Source organism: Sparus aurata, chromosome 17 (assembly GCF_900880675.1).
Source record: "Sparus aurata chromosome 17, fSpaAur1.1, whole genome shotgun sequence".
Taxonomy (NCBI): Eukaryota; Metazoa; Chordata; class Actinopteri; order Spariformes; family Sparidae; genus Sparus; species Sparus aurata.
The window spans coordinates 33774066-33795816 of NC_044203.1; the positions used below are offsets into that span (position 1 = coordinate 33774066).

General features: G+C 43.1%; 1 protein-coding gene across 1 annotated transcript in view; it reads left to right on the forward strand.

Annotated features, from left to right (window-relative positions):
* Positions 1–1387: 1387 nt before the first annotated feature.
* LOC115567787 (chondroitin sulfate proteoglycan 5-like) overlaps positions 1388–21751 on the forward strand; it is a 35049-nt gene continuing 14685 nt past the window's right edge. The window contains exons 1-3 of the mRNA XM_030394633.1: positions 1388–1442; positions 2159–3110; positions 18518–18706. Of these exons, the coding sequence (XP_030250493.1) occupies positions 1388–1442; positions 2159–3110; positions 18518–18706 (1196 nt within the window). The remainder of the gene's footprint in view (positions 1443–2158; positions 3111–18517; positions 18707–21751) is intronic.

Sequence of the window (21751 nt, forward strand, 5' to 3'; positions counted from 1 at the left end):
AAGGCATTAACGTACCTGATGCCATCATGTTAGCAGGGTCGATACACTGATTAGTCTGTTAAGCAACTTGTTCGTGAAGAGGATAAAAGGATGAATCTCAACTAGTCTGCTTTTATTGGACACCAACACTGTCCCAGAAATAAATGCAATAAACTAAATTGTTGTAATTTTATGATAACACGCCCTTTCAAAGAGCAATAAACTTGTAGTCCTTAACAACATTCAGACAGTGGAATTAGATTTGCTGAAATATCCCAAACAAATCAAACTTAACTAACATAAAACTACACAACTAATATTAAATAAAACGGACTTTCAGGTCCTGTTAACAAAAACTGCACATACTGCAAGACAATACATCCACAATTCGATATAACGTGATGATATATGAACGATAAATCGATATCGCAATCATCGAGAGGTCTAATCTCAACCAATTCCTCCATCTGAAAACCTTCATCACTCGTCTCTTCTGTGTCGTCTTCACATAGTTTCAGCTTTCTTGCAGCTCAGTCGTTGAGACGTTCTCTCGTCTGGGTCTCCTCACGATCATCACCCTTCCCCCCACCTGTGTCTCCCAATCCCCCCCTTCTCCGACCCCATAATCTGTAATCCCGGCTCCGCTCTGTTCAAGCACATTAGTGAATTATTCCTTTAATCCAAACGGGGGAGCGGCCGTAAAGCAGCTTTCTGCATGACTCAACGAGCTGCCTCCGGATGAAGTAATCGACCGGGGGGGATAAGTATACAGCCAATCACGTCTCGTTTTAATTTGTTTCACCCGTCGGGGTCGATGCCAGACTCCTTGAGCCCCGACTGTCCGTCACATAATGCAGAAAAAGACTTCAGCTTGTGATGTCATCGCGTGGCGGAGGGACCGCTGGTGTTGTGAGGCTGGAAAAATGTGTTTTGGAAAGAGTGAAAGGAGCCAGTTGGTGATTGTATGTGCATGATTGTATTTATAGGTCAGATACAAACAACAGCAGATGTTGCATCCGACAGCCAGAGCGGTTTGGTTCCAGCTATTCTGAGCTAATATTTGCTAATATTCCTGAAGAGTATATTTTTAACTGATCTGATTGGATATCGCTGAAAAAATATCCAGTTTGACAGCAAAAGCTCTTTTCTTCCGTCTGTCCTCAACTAGTTTATTTTCAACCCAAGTTGGTTGTTAAATCTTTCATCGTCTTCTGATGTCGTGCTGGTTTGAGTGGGATCAGCATTTTTCCAACTGCTGGCTTCACCGGGGGTTGATTATTATATTCTGAGCAGTTTTATTCATCAAGCACATATTATTAGATTCAGGTTGAGTTATGCTTTCTGAGGATATCGTTAAACACGACGTACAGCCGGGAAAAGGTCCATTAGAGCCCTTTTCGCATCAAGCATGGATTCTTCTACTTGTCATTCCACAGCCATCCCCTCTAGCCTCAGACATGAAAGTCGCCTCACTACAAAACAGAGTGTATCCACAGTTTGCAGAAACATGAACTGCCAACATTTTAAACTAGACCAGCGACGGGGCTGCAGACTTGCCTTAACTTTCCAAAGCGTCTCCTCACCTCTAAAGACCGTGAATTGTGGGCGCTGTTGATCCAAAACTTAGAGCGAGATTATCCCCGAAGTACAAGTAGGAAATCGATTTCATTGAGTTTTTGACGGCAGGTGTTGGAGGGCACAGTTTTCCAATTAATATAAATCATCAATTGTACCCCATTGAGGACATACAGCAACTTTATTCACCACAAATATAACGTGGACTGAGTAAAATGCACAAAATTCTTCTCCGTTTTTGTTATTCTCATGGATATTTTCTACATTTCTCAAGCGTATTTCTGCTTTTAATCTGCAGACGTCTCTGTAACGAGCCCTGCGCTCCAGTAACTGGCCCATTTAAGAGCCAGAGGTTTTTTTTCCTGAGCTGATCAATACAAACTGAGGTCTGTTTTTCAAGTGAAACCATTTTCGCCTCATTAAATTTGCTCAAGTTCCTTCACCACTTCTTTCTTCTTTCTCCGTCTGAGAGGAGAAACTTCTTTGGGGTTTTTAGCCTTCATTCAGGTCATTAATCTGATCCATCATTTTCTTTGAAAGCTTTAAAACAAACTGTTTAACTTTTTTTGTATTCATCCAACTTTTATTGTGTGTGTGTTTCTAGGAAACGTAGTCGGGACCAATGCCACTGAGCCGGAAATCACGGCCAATGTCACCTCCCTGCTCAGCGAGGAGGAAGGTCCAGTCAAGGTTAACGAGGTGAGCATTTCAGTCAGTCCCATCAGCACTGTGACCCCGAGGGCAGGCCGGATCCCTCGTGCCGGCCCGGAAGAGGAGCAGAGCAGCGGCATGTTCGGTGAGACGGTGTTTCCGACGGTGGAGGAAGTTGCCATGCCGGCCCCGTCCCAGCTCATCCCTGATTCTGCTGAGAAGGAGGACCTGCTGCCTGGCAGCCCACGCGGACCGGAAGTCATGGAGGGCGAGGAGGAGGAAGAAGAGGAGGAGGAACGTCTGCCACACACCGACCCGCCTTGGATTCACGACAAGGACACAGCCGTGTTTGACTTGGATCGCCTTTTCACCACCACCGCCCCGCCCTCGACCGCCTCCAACCCTTCTAACCCCGATGAGGTCCGCGTGAACTTCTTCGACCCTTCCTCCCGTGGGCGCAACCTCGACCTGGCCCCGCCCTCTCCTTCATCACTGGCTCATGAGCTGCAGGGCGGTGACCCCACCTCCTGGGCGATGCCGGACAACTACGACTACCTCACACCCTACGAGGATGGCGTGTCCCCAACTGCTGATGAGTACACCTACAGCACCACCACTGACGCTTACGAGAGCGACGAAGACCTCCGGCTTCGCTCCAGGCCCCGAAGCCCAGGGTCCGGCTCCCTCAACCCCGGGGGAGCACTTCCTGGTGCAGGAGCTCCAGTACCAAACGTTCCTGCAGCAGCGCCTCCCGCGGCGGTCGACGGGTCAGACGGGATGGGTGGATGCCGCGTGGGCTACCAGATGGTGAACGGAAGTTGCCGCTCACCCTGCGACACGCTGCCAAACTACTGCTTCAACGGGGGACAGTGTTACCTGCTGGAGGGCATGGGAGTCTTCTGCAGGTACGATACACACAAACACATTTACTCAGTTACAAAAGCATAAATACTCAGCAATACACCAGCCATATAACTTTTAAAATCCTCCAAGTAAGGGTTTGAAACTTTGGCAATCCCAAATTTGATGTGATTTCAAATGTTGGCCGTCCGATCTAAATCAGAATCAATTTTGATTGAACAAAGAGAAAAAGGAAGCACTATTTTCAGTCTTCTGCTCCAGTTTATTGTTTGCTAAACCATCAATTAGGGTTCTAAATCTGCTGAAATACAATATGAGACACAACTGGACGTCGACTGCTCATTGTCCATCTTGCAGAGTAATGATCCAGTCATTAAATAAAATAAAATCCTTGCAACCACTGCCTTGTTGCCTTGTAAACTTAAAATTGTCCGGGTGCTGCACTACCCTCGAAGTTCGGTTCTGCCTTTTTCATTCCATCAGTATCACGTTAAAAATCAGGAAATATATTTTGGACACTTGTGAATATATTCTGGATCGTGGAAGACAAGAATCTTCCATTCGATGCCGTAAGTGCAACATTCATTTAAAAAAACACTCCTTATAACTTCAGAGCTGCTTGAACACACCGTCACTATCACACTCTCCCCTATACATTCTCATATATATCAGTATATATGTGTGGTGTGTTCAATACCAACAGTTGAGTAACAAAACACGTCCTGGAAATAACCAGTAGTGGGCAGAGAACTAAAAAAAAAAAGAACTATACTGAAGTAAAGTCTCCATAAACTTTAGATTTAGTGTTGTGCTCTGCTGGTCAGGAACATGTGGAACAGCTCAGCGCAGAATATAAACTCCCGCATCATTGTTATTTTTAACAAGAGGCTTTTTTATGAGTAAATGTCCCTCGCTCTGCCAGGCGGTACGCTGAGATTTTCCTCAGTCATGCAAACTGTACACAGGCACAAAAACACAGAAAGTGAAATGGTCAGTTTCGTATATTGAACACTCTCATTACTGTATGACCTGCTTTCCAGGCATTAGCCACAAACTGCAGTAATGACTCGATCCCTCAATACTCGACCCATTGGCCGCGGTGCTGAATCTAGGTGGGGGTCGGAAGTCAAAGGGATTAAGAGAATCATTTATGAAAATATGGTGTAAGCCACAGAGTAGTTCCAGCTCAATATGAGTCCTCTGCGGATGCATGCGAAAGTCGACCGTGCATCTGTGGATCAAAACGTCCCGATCTGTGACGAGAACAGCTACACTTGAGTTTATGAAAACACATCAGCAGAACGCCGAGTTCAGGATTAGAGCTGCGGCGGCGGCGGCGGCGGAGGGGGGAGGGTGATGTGCGCTTTGTTTGATAGCTTTTCTGATTTCTAAAACTGTGCGACTGTAGAATGTTGTTTGTATCGAAGGGGATAATAAGGGATCAATACTAAATCTTTGTTTCCTTCTCAGCCTTCAGATAAAAATGTATTTATTAACATTTGTTTTCTATAAACAGGACAACATTTTGTACCAGAAGTCCTCTGAGTTCTGTTTAAACGGGCTTTGGTTGAGTGCAGGAAAACAGTCTGTCGAGAGCAGAAGACGCAGAACGTACTGGCTGAATTGCAATTTTTGCTATCGTCGACAATTTTTAAAGACATATCTACATTCATCTCTGTTAAAGAGAGTGGCTGAAATGTTGTTTCTTTGCTAACTGGAATGTCAGAAATGGCCCAGCTACCTATTAGCCTACTGGTTGTCCAGATGGTTGGTTGTCTGATGGCTACACCAGAACTTCAGATCTGATAAGAGAACGTCTAAATACAGAGATTGAACCCCGTTCATTACCATGAAAGTTGCTCAGTGGCACATGAAGCCAAATAAGTTTGACTTCCTGCTTCGTTTAAGGGCGGCCCATTAATCGTGGACACTAGAGACTTCCAGCAATGAGAGAATAACCTCCGTTTTTGCCCTCTGCTGACATGACCAAGAATAAAACAATTTAATGGTGCGGCTCGGTTTTGGACTCTTCGTCCCTTCAAAGGTCATAGTTTTGGTGCAAAAACCTTAAAAAGGTGCAACTCCAAATGTCAAGTTCACCAAAATTGCTGGTTAAAGCATTAACAAACTGCTACTGATGGTGATATATCAGTTTCTTAATTGGAGTTTGTTACTCCTGTTGATAATTGTCTAAATATAGATGATGTAACACCATCACAATGAGGTGGCGTTGGTTGTTTGCAGGTTTTCAGTCCCTGAGAATAAAACAAGCAGCAGACTCGTTCTATATCCGCCATTTTGTACCGCTGGTCAACATCCATACAGGAAGAAATCCATCATACGAGAGGCATGAAGATCAATTTATACACTCGCTGTAGCGAGAGAAAATGGCTGAACAAAAAGCTGCAGTTCTATCACAAAAAACACCTGGAGCTCAGTGAATATGATGTCGAGGTCAGAGCTGAGGCTGATTTCTTCTTCTCTGGCCTTGTTTGTGCTATAATTCACATAAACACACACTTTACATTTCAGTAGAGAGTAGAGGAGAGATTTTTTTCACATACATCTGCACCACAATCATGGAATTGATTGAACCAGCCAATCAGTCGAGGCGAAAACTTCCAATTAGTGAGCAGCTGCACGGATTAAAATGCAAATGTATGCACAGCGGTGATCATCCTCCCAACGGGATCAGATGGAGAACGTATCAGCCTGCCAACAGACACACACACACATGAATGCCACACACATCTCAGTCTAAACTAAAACAAAGAGATGCTGAAAGTCTCAGAGAAACATCAGCTCGGGCTTTATTTCCTCTGAAAACACAAGCTCTCCACTGACCTCCGGTGACCTCTCAGAGCAGACATGAGTCGACCTTTCACCCCGCCACGATAAAAGCTGGTAATGGCATCAAGATTTAAATCACAATCGGAGGATATTTGACTTTCTCGCACATTTCTATCCATGTCACTTGAAGAAACGTGGTGCTAGAAGCTTTTTAGATCCACAAAAACATCATATTCTTATCCCTCAATTTGCCATATTCATTTTTGTGTAAACTTGCTCAATAACAGCATCCATCCTGACTGATTTTAGACATCACAAGAGTTAACAGTTGTCATTATCAATTAATCTAACGACTCGTGTCAACATTTAAAGGTAAGTCTATGAAATAACAAGTGCTTCTTTTGTCCAATTTACAGTCAGACTCCTCGTGTACTGTCATCAATTTTGCATGAAAAACAGTAAAACAGTTCATCTGTTATCAAAACAGTTGGAGATTATTAATGTTTATCACAAACTAATCGATGACAATCATTGCAGCTTTACAGGAGAGAACGTAGAGAAATTTAGAAAGTATATATTCAGTATTACTGTGCGAGTGACTGAGCAGGAACCAGACAGAAAATCGTCTCCGTTCTGTATCAACTCAACAGATTACGAGTGTTATTGACTGAGTGGGAAATGGAGCAAACGCTCACACACACACACACAGAAACCTCTCGCTAAGCGGACGACATGATCCAGATATTTAGGGCAGATTTCGGGCCTCAGTCAGCAGATAGTAGCAGTGATGAACCTCTGGAGAGTGAGTCAGACGAGGGGCTGCAGAGAGTCTGAGAGGCGTTTGACTGCTGGGCAGAAAGTGCAATGTGGGTCAATGGAGCGCTGGCACAGATGAGGACCAATATGTTCCTCTGATGCGTGTGTGTGTGTGTGTTTCATGGTTGTGTGTTTGATTACACACGTGACTGAGTTTGTGTGTATTTGTGTGTTTGCAGCTGATCTGCAGTGGCTTCATTCATCAGGCCGATTCAATTACAGTGAGATGAATGTTTGGACCTTCAGCCCTCCGCTGTAAAACACATGACCCTATTGAAGAGCTGTTTACTGACCTCAGACCAGCCGGTCGTATCTCTTTCCTGCAGGCAGACATATGTACCTGCAGGGCCGGGAGGCTTAACTTACTCAATGTAACTGATTACATGTAACTTATTACCTTTTATTACTGTTTAAGAACGACTTTGCTTCATTTTCTTCCCCGTACATGGATTTAAAATTACAAAACAATGACAAAGAGAACATCACAATACAAACTGTCACAAGCCAAAGACAAGCACACACCCTCTGCTCGGAAAGGAAACGCTTTTACAAATCTGGTTTAACTCAACTTGCACGTCGCCTACACGAGCGTTTAAATGGGCGCCGACTGCACTGAGATCAGTTTATTAGTCATGAGGAGTGCTGCAGTACACATCTGCTGAAACACGTAGTCTTCTGTAGCTCTGGAGGAACTTAAAGGCAACGCAACTGTTCAATTTCATAGTTTCAACGCGTGTTAACTCCAGAAAAGCAGCAGCTCTGTCCCACGCTGGATCATCACCAGATTTACGCCTGAGGTGGTTAACGGGAGTCGTCGATATCTGCGGTGCAGGTTTTGATTTATAGTTCAGTGTTGGATTACTCTCGTTTATGACACAGTAGCTCAGATGAGTAGGCCATGCCCCCACACACTGTGTTTATAATCTTTAATTTACTGTGATGTTGAGTTCTTAACTAGAGTTTCTTTTTCATTTCAACTTTATATTTCCCTCCTGACCGGCAACAGAAATTATGTTTCCAGGTTGTCTGTCTCATTCTTGTGAGCACCACATCTGTAGAATGCTATGAGGGATTTTTTTCTAATTTGGTGCAGATATCTACTTGTTCTCACTCCAACAGTTTCAGAAACAAAACAACGAATTATCACCCGTACAGCCCTCACATGGTTCCCCAGATGTGTAGTAATGCGTCAGCTGCTTTGTACTTAGGATCCGAAATCCCTCGGCCCTTTAATGAATAAATAAACCCTAATGATGTCATCAACAGTTTCTATGTCGCTGCTTAATTGGGCTTGCAGTTAAAACAGAAAGCCGGTCAGGAAGTCAGAAAATTTTAACCTCAATTTTGATCCTGCAAGTCCCCAAACTTTATGAATTTGTACCTCTGGACGATTTTAATTTTTACAGATACACACGTCTTTAAACTTCAGGATAAATATCCACGTTTTGCTCAAGTTCAGTAGCGAGGTTGGCGTTTGAAACTGAGGTGAAAAAGGATCAGTTCCAGTTAGAATTGTTTCAATATGAACAAGAAAAGTGTCTTCATCCTGAAGTTTAAGGAAACCGTGAATGCACCGAGCAGAGGAACAAAAACAAGAAGATATGGAGGACAGAAAGAAAAAACACTGAAAGTTCCTGTCAAGTTTTCTAATCAGTGTGAGTCTGAGCTGTCACACACACTTACACAGTCTGTTGCTAGTTAAGCAAACAGAAATTGTCTCAAATTGTCACTTCCAGAGTCTGCGGCCAAAACACAGCCTGCAAAAAACACTCCAGCGGTCAAACTCACACAAATAAAGTGGGACGAAAACAAACCTGTACGACTGAGAGTCAGCCTGCACGAACGCACTGCGATGTGATCTGTATTCTTTTTCTAAAAAAAGTTATCTGCTGCATCTCCAGCACTGACTCCCCTGTCCTCTGACTTATTGTGTCTGACAGCGTTTACGTCGTAAATCGCCTCCTTCACTGGAGCTGCAGGACCGAGGACCATATTCGGAGAAACAGATGAGAAAACGGAGGGAGGGGAGGGAACGAGGGTGTGTGTGTGTGTGTCAGGGAAACAACAGAGAGAGGGTGTTTATATTCTGAAGAAGTCCGACGTTGACAGAGAAAGAAGGGAAGAGAAAAAGGAGTGAAAGACTGGTGGAGAAGGAAAGAGAGCGAGAATATCACAGGAAATGAAGAGAAAGAAAAAGTGAGAGGTGGACAGAGAGAAAGAGAGAGAGAGAGAGAGAATGAGTCAGAACCTTATAACGCTTGCCAGGATGGAAACGACTCGGGCGAGCCAGGTCGAATTTACTGTGTGTGTGTCTGTGTGTGTGTGTGAGTATGAGGGTATGTGTGTGTGTGTGTGTGTGTGTGTGTGTGTCCGTCCTGCAGCTTGATGTAATTAAGTGAAGTTTTGAGCACCAGCAGCAGTTTGTATCCATTTTGGATTTCATGACTAAATCATGGCAACAAAATCAGATGCACACATCATAAAACACACACACGCACACACACACACACACACACACACACACACACACAGGATTATGTGCGTATCATAGATCACATCCAAGTCAAAGAGCGGCGGGGTCGTGGAATCAGGCCAGAGGTCAAACACACAGGAGATTTACGGCTGCCGAGAAGGTTAGGACAAAAGAGACACACACACACACACACACACACACACACACACACACATGCACACACACACACACACACACACACGCACACACATGCACATAAACACACACGTGCACACACACACGCACACACAGTTTGTTTTTGCCAGCGGTAGTCTCGCGTGATGTATTCAGTTGTTGACACACACACAAACTTGTGCTTGGCAGTGGTCGTCTTGCTGCAGGGTGACTGTGTTTGGACTGTTAGGTTCACTACACACATACACACACACACACACACACACACATATGTACGAACACACACACGTGTAGAATCATCAGGACTTTATTGATCTTTATGTGGGCGGAGCTAACAGCCTCCATTGAACCAGTTCACCTCTCTCTCTCAGTCTGTCGGACTCAAATTCCTTTAATTGTCTCTTATTTTGAAAAGAGCTGTAGGGAGGAAATAATCTGCACCTGATTTATTAATACGAAAGACGTTTTATTTTCCAAACAGTGCGATCACAAAATAGAACCAGACGCTAGAAGCTTTTTATTAGATCAGAATGTACAATTAGATTATAATAATCTGTTATTAGGATTCTTGTGACATTGCTAATATGAAAACTTCCTGCGTTTTAGATCCAATGTTCTGCTTTCTTAAAGTTCAGCTCTGTTCACGTAGTTTGCCTTTAATCAACACATCTGTTTACTTTTTTTGTATATAAAGTGAAAATCATCTATTCAAAGAGCAGCTGCAGGTTTACAGACCGAACCAACAGACTGGTTGTCCACTAAACGTCAGAGGAATATGTTTTGACTCTTTGTTGGCTGTAATTACAATTTTCTAATTTATACTTTTTCATAACGTAGTGCGTCGGTATGAATCCATGTGTCGGGCCTCCTGAAGGCAGCGGGAGCATCTTTTCATTACCTTTACCTTCTGTATTCTCGGCTGACGATCGGGAGCGAGCGAGGGCCACATGTGCATCCCGGGTAATTGGTTTTGCAGTTTATGGTATTGTGAGTGCTCTCCGGAGACGCCGCGGTTTATTTAAATAGGTTCTGGTCACAGTTGTATCTTCAGAGCCACGCTGAGTGAGTCATTCACAGCGCTCACCAGGCTTCTCTTTATATACGATGGCACGCTGGTTAGCACTAAGCAAAGTCTGTTAAGTGCAGAGACGTACAGCTCTGCAGGAAATGGAAATGGGACAAGTAAACAGAAACGTATTAAATTAGGTGTTTGCTCACCAGAGATATGAAAATTATTGTTTACAGGTGAAGACAGGAGGCTTTTGTTAGACTGTGTTTTCACGCAGCATTATAATCTCCGTACGGGATGAAATACAGGATCGTTTGTTGGGAAATATCCAATACAGTTCTCTGTTTTCATGCCTTTCCTTTTTGGCCTAAACACCTGGAAAAAGACATCGCTCGACAAAATGTCTGAGAGTATCCAAACATTATTACCCCGGGTTGGAATCAGAGTCTTCTAATGCCAAATGGAGAACACCGATTATGTCGTCATGTTTTTTTCAAATCCCTTTTCAGTTTTCAAATCGAGGGATTTAGCATTACCGGCTGATTGAATGGAACAGTTTTTCTGCCCACTGTGGCCGCTAATAAGGTTTTAATGATTCCATCTACATAATGGAAGCCGACAATGCAGCGATATTTTTTTTAATTTAAGCTGGTTTTGTTTTGAATGTGGCGCAGACGGACCGGGTGCCTCGGGGACATCTAGGAGGATGTGCTGATGAAAGATGAAAAGGAATTTGCCCTAAAATAATATCATAATTTCTGTTTTCAGACGGAGGTAGACTGGATTGTACCTGGATCGTAATCTTTTTTATTCGCTTTAGTTTGTCTACAAGCAGCTGATGAGCTGCTTTTAGACCCGAACATGCTGCAGCACAAACCTCCAGTCTTCATAATTGATTTATTTAATTTTTTTTACAGTGTATCACATGTTCTCATTCAGCAGCAAAGCAACATTAACAAATTAAAAGACCAACTGAGTCAGCAGAGTATCATTCAGCTCAGTGTACAGAAGCACAACAATTCATAGAAACTATGAGAAGTTAAAATGTTTTAATCGTCCAAATAATTAAGTGAGTCAAAACCTGAGTGATGACCACCGGGAGGCTACTCCACTGGTTGCAAAAGAAGTCTGATTAAATGTAAGCTTATGAGAATATGACCATACTTCTCTTCTCTTGATTTATGACCTCTGCAAACAGTTTCTTACTGAGTTCATGTTCACAAATGTTAGTTTCAAGCCTTCTTTAACACAGCAGGATGTTGATTTTGTAAATGAAGGTCCCATTAAGTCACTTCCACTGAGGTTCCTCCGGTTCTTATCAGATCCAACCAGGATATCAGTCCCACCCTCTCATCCAAATATGGTCACTTCTGGTAGGTTCACATTTGGAGTTAAGTGAAAAAAGGAATCAATTTCAATTTTCCAGCGATGGATGAATGTCTTCACCATCTCCGAACGTAGCAGCCAGAAAGTGGCAGAAATGTCCCATGACACAATTTATAGGGTATTAAATTGAAGTCACACAGTCGTCTCTCGCTGTCATTAAACAAAAGGTGCAGTGTTACAACGTGTACCCAGTGATTTTACAGTATCTTACTGGTTTTATAATTCAATTATTTTTAAAAAGAGGTGATATAAGAGGGGTACAAAGGAATATTGTTCACGACAGGGGACGGTTGTCTTTAGCTCATCTAGAAATACAGTAAAAGCAACACAAGGACATGCAATATAGAAGAAATGTAGTGAACAAAAGTATAAAACTTACAAAACTACAATAACACTTGAGCCTGACATCTTCTTTTTTTGTCGAAGCGAAATAAAAACTTCCCTCCTATCATCTTCCCTCATTAAATCTCAAATAAAGTCACAGATCGAATGAGATCAAACTCTCGTCTTCCTCTTTATCTGTCAGCATTTAAAAGAAAAAAAATCAAATCCAGTTTTTAATCCTGCCCTCAACCTGACCCGCGTTTGTCCTCTCCCTCCCAAAGCCCTCAGCATAATGAGAAAGTTTTCTCCAGTATCAGCGCTGATGTTTTAGAGTCCGAACTCGTGAAAAAGGTTTTCAGTCAGTCGTAACCTCTCCTGTCCTCTGCTGGCCTTTGATATCAGATCCACCTCTTTGAGGGGCTGCAGATGTGACTCTCCCTTCCTTCTTATTCTCTGCAGTTATTGCATAAGAAAATATGCTTTGCTTCAAGGAAGAAAAGGCTTAAAAATAGAGTTCCATTAATGCAAATATAAGATTTATGCTAAAATATTCAGTAGAAACACCCCGCTGTGCCCTCTGCTGTCAGTCCAGATCCTTCTGTTTGGTTGCTCTTCCTCTCAACCCGCCAAAGACTTTGTTGGAAAACATTTCTGCCCTCCGTTTGTTCTGCAAAAGAAATGACTTGTTTGTTGCTTTGTTAGCCAAATGAAAACATGTGCAGCCTGATAAAGACACAAAACAAATGTAATGCATCTGTCTCACACTGTTTTTATTAGTCCGGTTTAATACGTAGGAAATGAATGTTCACTTTTTCATAAAAGCATTAAACTCGGTACACTTCTGCAGTTTGGGGCCTTTAACATTTCCAGATATTGAGCCAATCAAAAAACGTTTCACTTTGCGCGACAACAGAATAACGTGTTTTGCATTGTATCTCCTGAACCGAACATAATCACAAAGAAAAGCTGATGTCTGCCTCTATGTTTTGATGGTCAACGGTTACAATGATACCATAAACAATATCATAAACTCTTCAGGTGAACAGTTAATGGACAATGAAGTGACATTGTGAGAGGGAAATCAGAGTATCCAACCAGTCGAGGTTAGTCTGGTTCTGCTCGAGGTTTCTGCCTGTTAAAGGCAGTTTTCTTCTTGCTACTGTCACCAAATTCTTGCTCAGGAGACAAATGTTGAGTCTTCTTTGAGTATTTGAGTAAATAAACTGATTAAAGAGTATAAACTAGACCTGCTCCAATTGGAAAATGTCGGACATAATAATTAATACATCTTGTTGTGAATTAGTGCTGATGAAGATTGACTAGCTCACTGAGTATCTTGCTCGGTACATTCGCCTTAAATTTGGCACATATCACCTCGACTATAACAAGGAAAGTTTGGTTTAGTGAGTTTAAGTTTTGGTAATTTACCGGTGGAACAGATGTCACCATAGCATTTTAAAAATAAGATTCTGGCAGCTATTTGAGCTATTTGTGCAGGTAGTGTACTGAGGCATTTTGGAGCATTTTCGCTGAAAACAGCTGCATGTCTGTGCAAAACTGATGCCATGAGAGCAGTGAGAGTGAACCAAAATGGTAAAGTTGAAGCCCAACAGCTAAACAATGAGCTGAAACTCTTTGTGAAATGCTGTCACTACAAGCAACACCTTTGACAATGTCACATTATTCCCACATTGTTATCAACGAATAATAAAACTAATCATACCAGAATGATTAAGGCTGCGACGACGAGACCCCTGAGTGTACTAACTGAGAAAAGATGTGTTTTATCGCCTCTGAATTCATTTTTGTGTTGGTAACACATTACGTAGTCTCACTTAAAGCGGCAGTATTGACTCAGTCGACAGTTGGAGCTGATATTTTCAGTTTCCAAAATGCCTCCCGCTGGCTGTCCTCTGCTGGCCTTTCGCCCAACTAAACCAACCGTCTGTCTTGTATTGGCCTTTCACCACCCCCCCTCGTCTCCTCCCTTCTCACCCTCCATTACTCCTCATCAAACCCAACAGGGGGTCTTATTAGAGGGCCACAGCCCCATCTGCACCATTGTCACCCTCTAAAAATAAAATTAAAGACTCTCTCTCTCTCTCTCTCGCCCCAGAGGACCAGCCTAATCAGGTAAACATTGGGAGGATTTGTTAGTTTCTTTGTAATGTCCCCGATGTTAATTCTGTTGTATTTCTGCCGAGCCGCGACAATGCTTTTAAACGCGGCAGGGGAGAGTCGCGTTGATGGAGATAATGACGGGCTGGGGAGGAAAAAAAACTGTGCTGAGGGACACAATAGGAAGGCCTGTGGGACGCGTGGGAGGTTTTATAGGGGAAGCGAGATGGAACGAGGGAGGCTGGTCCACACAGCGAGAGAGCCATCCACGCTATTAATGTTGAAAAGAAGTCTGACAGGAGAAGTTTTTTGTCCCTGATGAAGAGTCATTTCCAATTGGATTTCTCGTCCGTGCAGCGGAGACTCTTGGGGGGAGGAAATCCAGTCCTAAAGATTATCTTCGAAATTCAGCCAAGAATTGTTTCCTCTGGTGTCGGCTTCTGTTTTCTCCCCGAAATCTGGAGACACTCTGCACAGACTGGAGCAGGAACAAACCGTGCATATGTTGGGGAATATTTTCAGTTGCAGATCAAAACACATTTGGTGCCCTGTAGCCTTTAACAGCATGGCAACCTCAGGGAACTTAAACATATCACAGATCTTCTTATTAAATGTATTATGGAAAGAATGTCTGAAACAGAAAACTAAAGACAAATGCATAAAGAGGTTGGTGACTATGCAGCAGAAGAAACTGTTGTGTTTCTGCAAACCACAGATACGTTCATTTGTACGTCATACGGGCCGTATTGATATTTCTACAACGCGCTTCAAAGCCGGCGTTTCAGTATTTGTAAGCGTGGAACCATCATAGTTTTGAAGCAATGTCAAGACAACTCCCAGCCACGTGTTTTGTGGCGACAAAACCAGGTATTTTCACCCAAACATAATCTTTTCCCAACTGTAACCAAGTGGGTTTTGTTCCTAAACCAAGCTAGACCATAATTGTCACAACATAAAACTGAAAAATTGCACATTGCCCTCTTTAATTTTGGCATTTGGGCTGCAAGCAATGAGAGAATGATGACGAGGAGGCAGTCTGGTGATATTTTCGATTCAGTGGAGTCCTGGATAAGGAGGTGCAGACGGAGTTTTTACAACAGCAGCACGCTGTATGGGAGATTCACTCGATATAACTAGTGTGTGTCTTCATTGTGGTGAAGGAGAATCTAAACCATTACAAAGATGTGGCTCACTGATTTTTTTGGAGTGGCAATGATGGTTAACGTGGCCCCACAAAAGGAATTAGTTCATGTTCATGAGTGTGTTCATGAGTTATAAACTTATAAGTTTAGTTCGCTGTTCAACAAAAACATGAGCAGGTTTAATGAAATGCACAAAACTGCAGACTTTCATGATCCCCTGACTTTTCATATAGCACCATAAACAGGTCAACATTCGATTTGTCCAGATCTTTAATTTATGTCCAAGACTCTCAACAGTTTTTGTGCAACAATGGAGCTCAGAGGAATAAGACATCGGGCAGTACAGTACTTGTTGGCAGAGCTCGGTTCAGTCCTCTTTTTTCATTTCTTTACAATTATAACTGACCCAGAACGTTCACCTTTGGACTGTTGTGTTTTCACCCTGATGTCAGAGAAGAGGAGAAAAAAAAAAAGCAGTGGCATGAACTGAAAGCAGAGACATGATTCAGCTGGAGGCACTCGGCAAAGTGCAGGAGGGAAGAGGAGGAGGAGGAGGAGGAGGAAGGAGAGAGAGAGATGGGGAGGGAAAGAGCCAGTGAACAAGAAAAGGGATTTTCAAGAGGACAAGCAGCGGGAGAGACGGAGGAGGACAAGGAGGAGGAGGGAGGGAGGGAGCGAGGGAGGGAAGTGGAGAGGAAGAAAGAAAAGAAATCAGGAACTAGCCGCTAAACTGTGTCCCTGTGGACGGTTGAGCGAGGTTGCGTGCGTGTGATGGAATGACATGTCAGCGCCGCATCTGCTCCGTTTGCCGCTCAGCTGGGTTGCCATGACGACCAGCACATCCTCGCCCGCCTGCGTGCTTTATGCATCCCCGTCTCTCCGTCCCTCCCTCCATCCACACTCTGGCTTACATAAACCTCGTCTTTGTGCGAGCGCAGAATCGCTCCGAGGTCGAGTGCATTGATGTCTCCTTGATGAAATTGCGATATCGGGCGTCATCTCTCACTCTCTTTTCCCCTTTTTTTTCCTCTCGCTCATGCCCACACTTCAAAATGTCTCCTGGCTCGTTGCCAGCGTTTCCCTTCAGCTGGCAAAATAAAAGCGTGAAGGATTTCAGGAAGGATACAGGAAGTGGGTCGGTGAAAGGAGCCTGCTTAGCATGAAGAGAACGTAGCCTGAGTGGTCATACGCCCCGACACCTCCATTCACTTCATACACCCTCATCTGGGTGTGTGTGTGAGGATGAACTTGTATTACTAGCACTGTGGGGACACAAGTCTGTTCAACACATTGTGGGGACTCGCCTTCCTTCTGGGGACAAAACACAAGTCATCTTAATGCAAATTATTAGAGGAGTAAAAGAGATTTTTTTAAAGTAATAATGTATGAGGTAGCCAGTGTATCACCTGCAGTGGATGTTGTTCAGCATGCCCGCAGTTTGAGAGTACTGGTTTGGGAAACAAAGCAATGAACTGCTTCAGAAAAGGTCAGAAGTAAAATGTATTTTCAGCACCTCCTACTGAAACAACACCGCTGATATATATGAAAAATACATGAGAAAGAAATGAGCAGTGCCTCCTTCACGCAGAGACTTTTAAAGCCCTGCGGGCAAAAACAACTAAAAGAAAAGCAGCAAGAAAAAATGTCCAAGTCCAGTCAATTTTATTTATGTTTGGTCAAAATCACAACTTAGCGGAGGTTAGATGCCCCGGACTATGTGCTGAGACCCTATTTGTACTGTTGCTGAAGTTTGGTGCTGTTCTGAGCATTATTTGTGGCTTTTTGGTGGCGGTTTATATTTGGACCCATTTACCGCAGTGTATTGTTGTCGTGCAGTTGTTTCTGAGGTTGATAAAACTCCGTAAATTAGCGGTCTGCTAACTTGATCTCTCGAGCGGGAGTCTAACACAGTTTCACGGTGATTTAGAACATGGATTAAACTTACACCGGAATATCCCTTTAACATGTTCATGGCACAAAAACAGATAAATCTACAGTAGAGAGCAATTATCCATAAGAGGGTCCAACAGTCCTGATTCAACATCTTTGTGAGGCACCGACACCCGGGAGATCGAGAAAGAAGTATCAAACTAACACACCGATAACTTCTAACCTTAAACTGGAGCTCCTGTTTGAAAACATTGAAAGTAATATTGACACGTAGTCCAGACACAGACTGAATATAATCTATTAAAACTCGGGACAATCGGATAAATGGTACCGATTTAATCATTCAGCTTCCGTCTATGTTCACACACTCTTCCTCTGGTGTGACAGTGACACATCGTCGCTCAGCAGAGTTATGGTCTCGTTAAGCGGTGAAATAGATTTGCCATTTTACACTCCAAACAGTCTGTAGACGAAGCCATCTGCCGCCGTCGTTTATGTCCCCGGGCGGACGCCGTACTCTGCCAAACGGCCACGGAGGGAGTCTGGGACTCAGATGGCGCCTGTGTGTGTTTTTGTGTGTGTGTTCACATATGTGCCGGTAATGTACATCCACACATGGATGCCCATATGTATTGTGTTAGATCTTTTATGGTTGTGTTTTTGACACAGTCTGTGTGTGTGTGTGTGTTTGTGACAGCGAGTGTGTTTATAGAGGGAAAATGCCCCGGGCTCTTTTTTTTTTCTTCTTCACTCTCTATTTTCAGACACACAAAGCGATGACATTATCCATTTGGAATATAAAAAAATGTCGTGCAAAACCTGCCAGCGACTCTTCCGTGCTGCTAACACGCCTGCGGTCGATTACTTCAGAAAAAAATACCACTAAAGATTTACGTAACATGCGACATGAAAACAAGTTTTTAGATCTAAATATGGAGAGAGTGATTCAGACTTCCACACCGAGGCTGTTAAATATAATCAGGAACAGAGAGGAAATCCTAAATGTTCGTAAACAGACTGGATGGGAATATTGAGGCATTTAAAGCGAGCGTGACAGTTCAATGATACTTAAAAGCAAAATACGTGGCTCTCGCTCAGCTGTAAAAACAAATACAGACTCGATTACACGCAATTCACTCAGTCTGAGCGTCTTATAGAATCACAATGATGCGCTTTTACCCAACTAAACATTTCCTCTTTTGTTTCCTCTTCCTTCTCCCTTTATTTCACACCTCTTATCTCCATCCTCCTCTCTCTGCCACGTCTCTACACTTCAAAACTTTCCCTCCTTTGACCCTTCTTCCCTTCCTCTCCTCTCTCCCTTTTCAGATGTAACGTCCAGGATTACATCTGGCACAAGGGTGCTCGCTGCGAGTCGGTGGTGACCGAGTTCCAGGTGATGTGTCTGGCCGTGGGCGCCTCAGCTCTGGTGGTCCTGCTGCTCTTCATGATCATCGTCTGCTTTGCCAAGAAGCTCCACGTGCTCAAGACGGAGAACAAGAAGCTGCGTAAGCGCAGGTGAGGCTGAGTTTGAGCTCGGTGATAATTAATTTAAAACAGTGGAAGTGCTTAATCTGCTTCATCTTTTTTTCTTGGCCAAGTGGGTCATCCTTCCCCAGCTCGCAAATCATGATTCACTTCAGTTCAGAGAAGGTAAAGCATGAAAAAATACAGCCACTGAGTGTGAAAATGTATTCCCTAGATTTATTTCCCACGATGTTACGAAGGGCTTGAAGTAAAACGAAGATGTAAGACCTTTCAACCTCCCATCGGGCGGCGTGTTTCTGATGAAGAATCATACAAACCCAAGAGAAACTCTCACGTTAAGGATCTCCTTTTTAGTGTTCACGCTCCGTCCTGCGGGCTCGTCTTTAAATCAGTGGATTCATTTGTACAAGTTTAAAAAGATCAATCAAAGAAAACTAAAAAAAAAAAGTAAAGTCTTTAGTGCTTTGCTCAAAGGCGTTCTGGCGCAGCAGATTTATTATCAGTTACCCGGCAGACACTGAACCCTCGGCTGCGGTACATTACTCCCATCGATGTTAAAGATTGAAGGAGAAAGGCTTTGTTTCTGTGGCTGGCTCTGCCTCCGGGCCGAACTGCTGCCCCGGCTCGTGTTTAGTGTGAAGTTTTAGAGAAGAGACAGATTTGTCGATAGAGAGAGAGAGAGCGAGAGGGAGAGGAGGGGGAAAATAAGTTTGGTGGAAATAAAATCTAGAGGCCGAGCAGACGAACCGGCAACATTAAAACACAAATTGAAGTTCAATCAATACGTCTCGTGATGTCTAGAAGTGAGTTGCGGAGAGGGGAAATAGTCCCGAAGCTTAGAAGTGAGCAGGCGTTTTATATTTGTGTCATGAAATGTGTTGATCGGGTCCAAATGTCTGCAGGAATTCATGTTTACATCCCGAAAAGTTGTCGCACCTGAACAAGAAGTCAACGAAAAGGTAGTCTGAGCATTTTTCTGATGTGGGACAGAAACTCACCAGCAGGACTTTTGTCAAGTTTAAGTCAATAAAACTCGGTTGAATCTACGCTAGTTAATCCCAAATGACTTTGGATGACGGCTTAGAACACAATCAATATGTACTTGTGGCTCGTGGTTACAAGTTGTGGTCTCGCTGTGAAAATGAAGTGCCATCCGCCTGACCGAAGAGCAATTTACCCTTTTATTCCTCAGATTTTTGCATTTAATACAGGGATTCTGAAAGTATTGACGACTGAGAGCCAATTTAAGGAGCCAGCATATGATTTAGGAAACCCGCAAACTTGTCTAAGGATTAGTAACAGCTCCTGTGCTTAGCATTAAATTCCTCGAGCACCAAATTCATCTGTTTGCAGACGAGGCAGATCACTTTATTTGTCCCCTGAGGTCTGACAAAAATACGAGTTGCTCCATTTATCTTGAAACCTCCTTTTCTCCTCAAACTTTCAGCGTTTTTTTTGGTGGTGACTTTTCCTTTTCGCTTCCACGTTAATCCGCCAAATTGTCCACCCATGTAAAGCATTGGTATTGATGACATGTGACACTACGAGGTGCCACCAGTTGCCATGCAACCAGTGGCTTTCAAAAGATGTGCTATTCCTCGTCTGACAGAAGCTGTTGGGGGGGAGCAGTTTGATGCAGTTTTATATTAAATGCAGGCGTTGAAAGTGAAACTAATGGAAGGAAATGATTAGAATATATTAACCAACTAATTTATAGGATGCTTAAAGATCTGCAGAGGAAAAAACCTCCAGTGTCTTATCTTATTTAATCAGCTGATCTGCAGGTTTGGTCAGCTGGAGGTGCATTTTTTGGTTAGAGAACAGGTGTATTTGTTCTTAATAATCTTCTATAAATTCACATTCTTTTACTTGAATTTTTATGAATTCACTAGGTGTGTGAGAGTGAGGCTAGGAGATGAAAACTTGTGTAAAATGTCAGCAGGTCACAGCAGAGAAACTCTTTTAATTGGCAGAATTAATGTTAAAAAGTTACATTTCTTCAAACCACACATGTTGATTTGTGTTTCTTTAAGATCCAATTCTTGGCATGACAGCACAAAGGCACAAGGCATAAAAACTACTTGGTTAGAGGTAGGAAAAGATCACATTTTGTCTGGGTTGTCGCGATAAACACGTTTCATCAAAACTATCTAGTGGTTTCACAATTACAAATGTTGAAACACAGTCTTGAACAGTGGTCTCTGGCTTGGCAGCCGTCTTGTGTAATGCCACGAACATCCAATCCACCTCCTGACATTAAAATCGGCTCATATACATGTTATGTGAACAGGATGTATAAACCTCAATATGGTTCATATGTCACGGACAAATCTGAACGCATCCTCCGTCTGCAGGAATATAAAAATGCCCTCATTTTTACCCCGGTGACTGTTTATGGAGTGAGAACTGTTAAGATTTTAAATACAAACGAATAAAAGCAGGAAGAGTAAACACAAGCATGTGTCCTTCACAGGAGAAGAGAAAGACGAGGTTGTAGAGGCTTGTGTTTCTCTGAACACAGGAAATGTTTTCCACAACAAAAAAACGTCTCCAAGTTACATTTATGGGCAAGAATGAGTCAGACAGCAGAGCCTGAGCCTCCGTCAGGACACATGACGGAGATTTAACATGTTGCTTTTCCAATTTTTCCACCTCACAACCACAATCACAGCATACGGAGACGTTTTAGTTTGTCTGCACCAGTTCCGTTACATTTACATTAATACGAAAATGCTTTAGATTAGAAATAATTAGATGAATTTACATGTTTTTATTCATACTCGTGATCGTGATCATTGTTGCCGTTACAACTAGAGGCGTGAGATTGTAAAGGTGACACTGCAGTTTGAATCGTCACATGTTTGCGTTCGTGGCTGCGAAGACCATAAGAAGGTTAAAAAAAAACAACCTGATAGACGAGGAGGAGGATAGAGAATGGGTGGAAGATGAGGGTGAGGAGGAGGAGGATGGGGGGATGGGCGACAAAGAAAGAGAGAGAGAGAGAGAGGAGAACAGTGTGAAGGGGAGGAGGAGGAGAGGAGTCTAATGCTGAAATAGGAAGCGATTTAAAGCGAA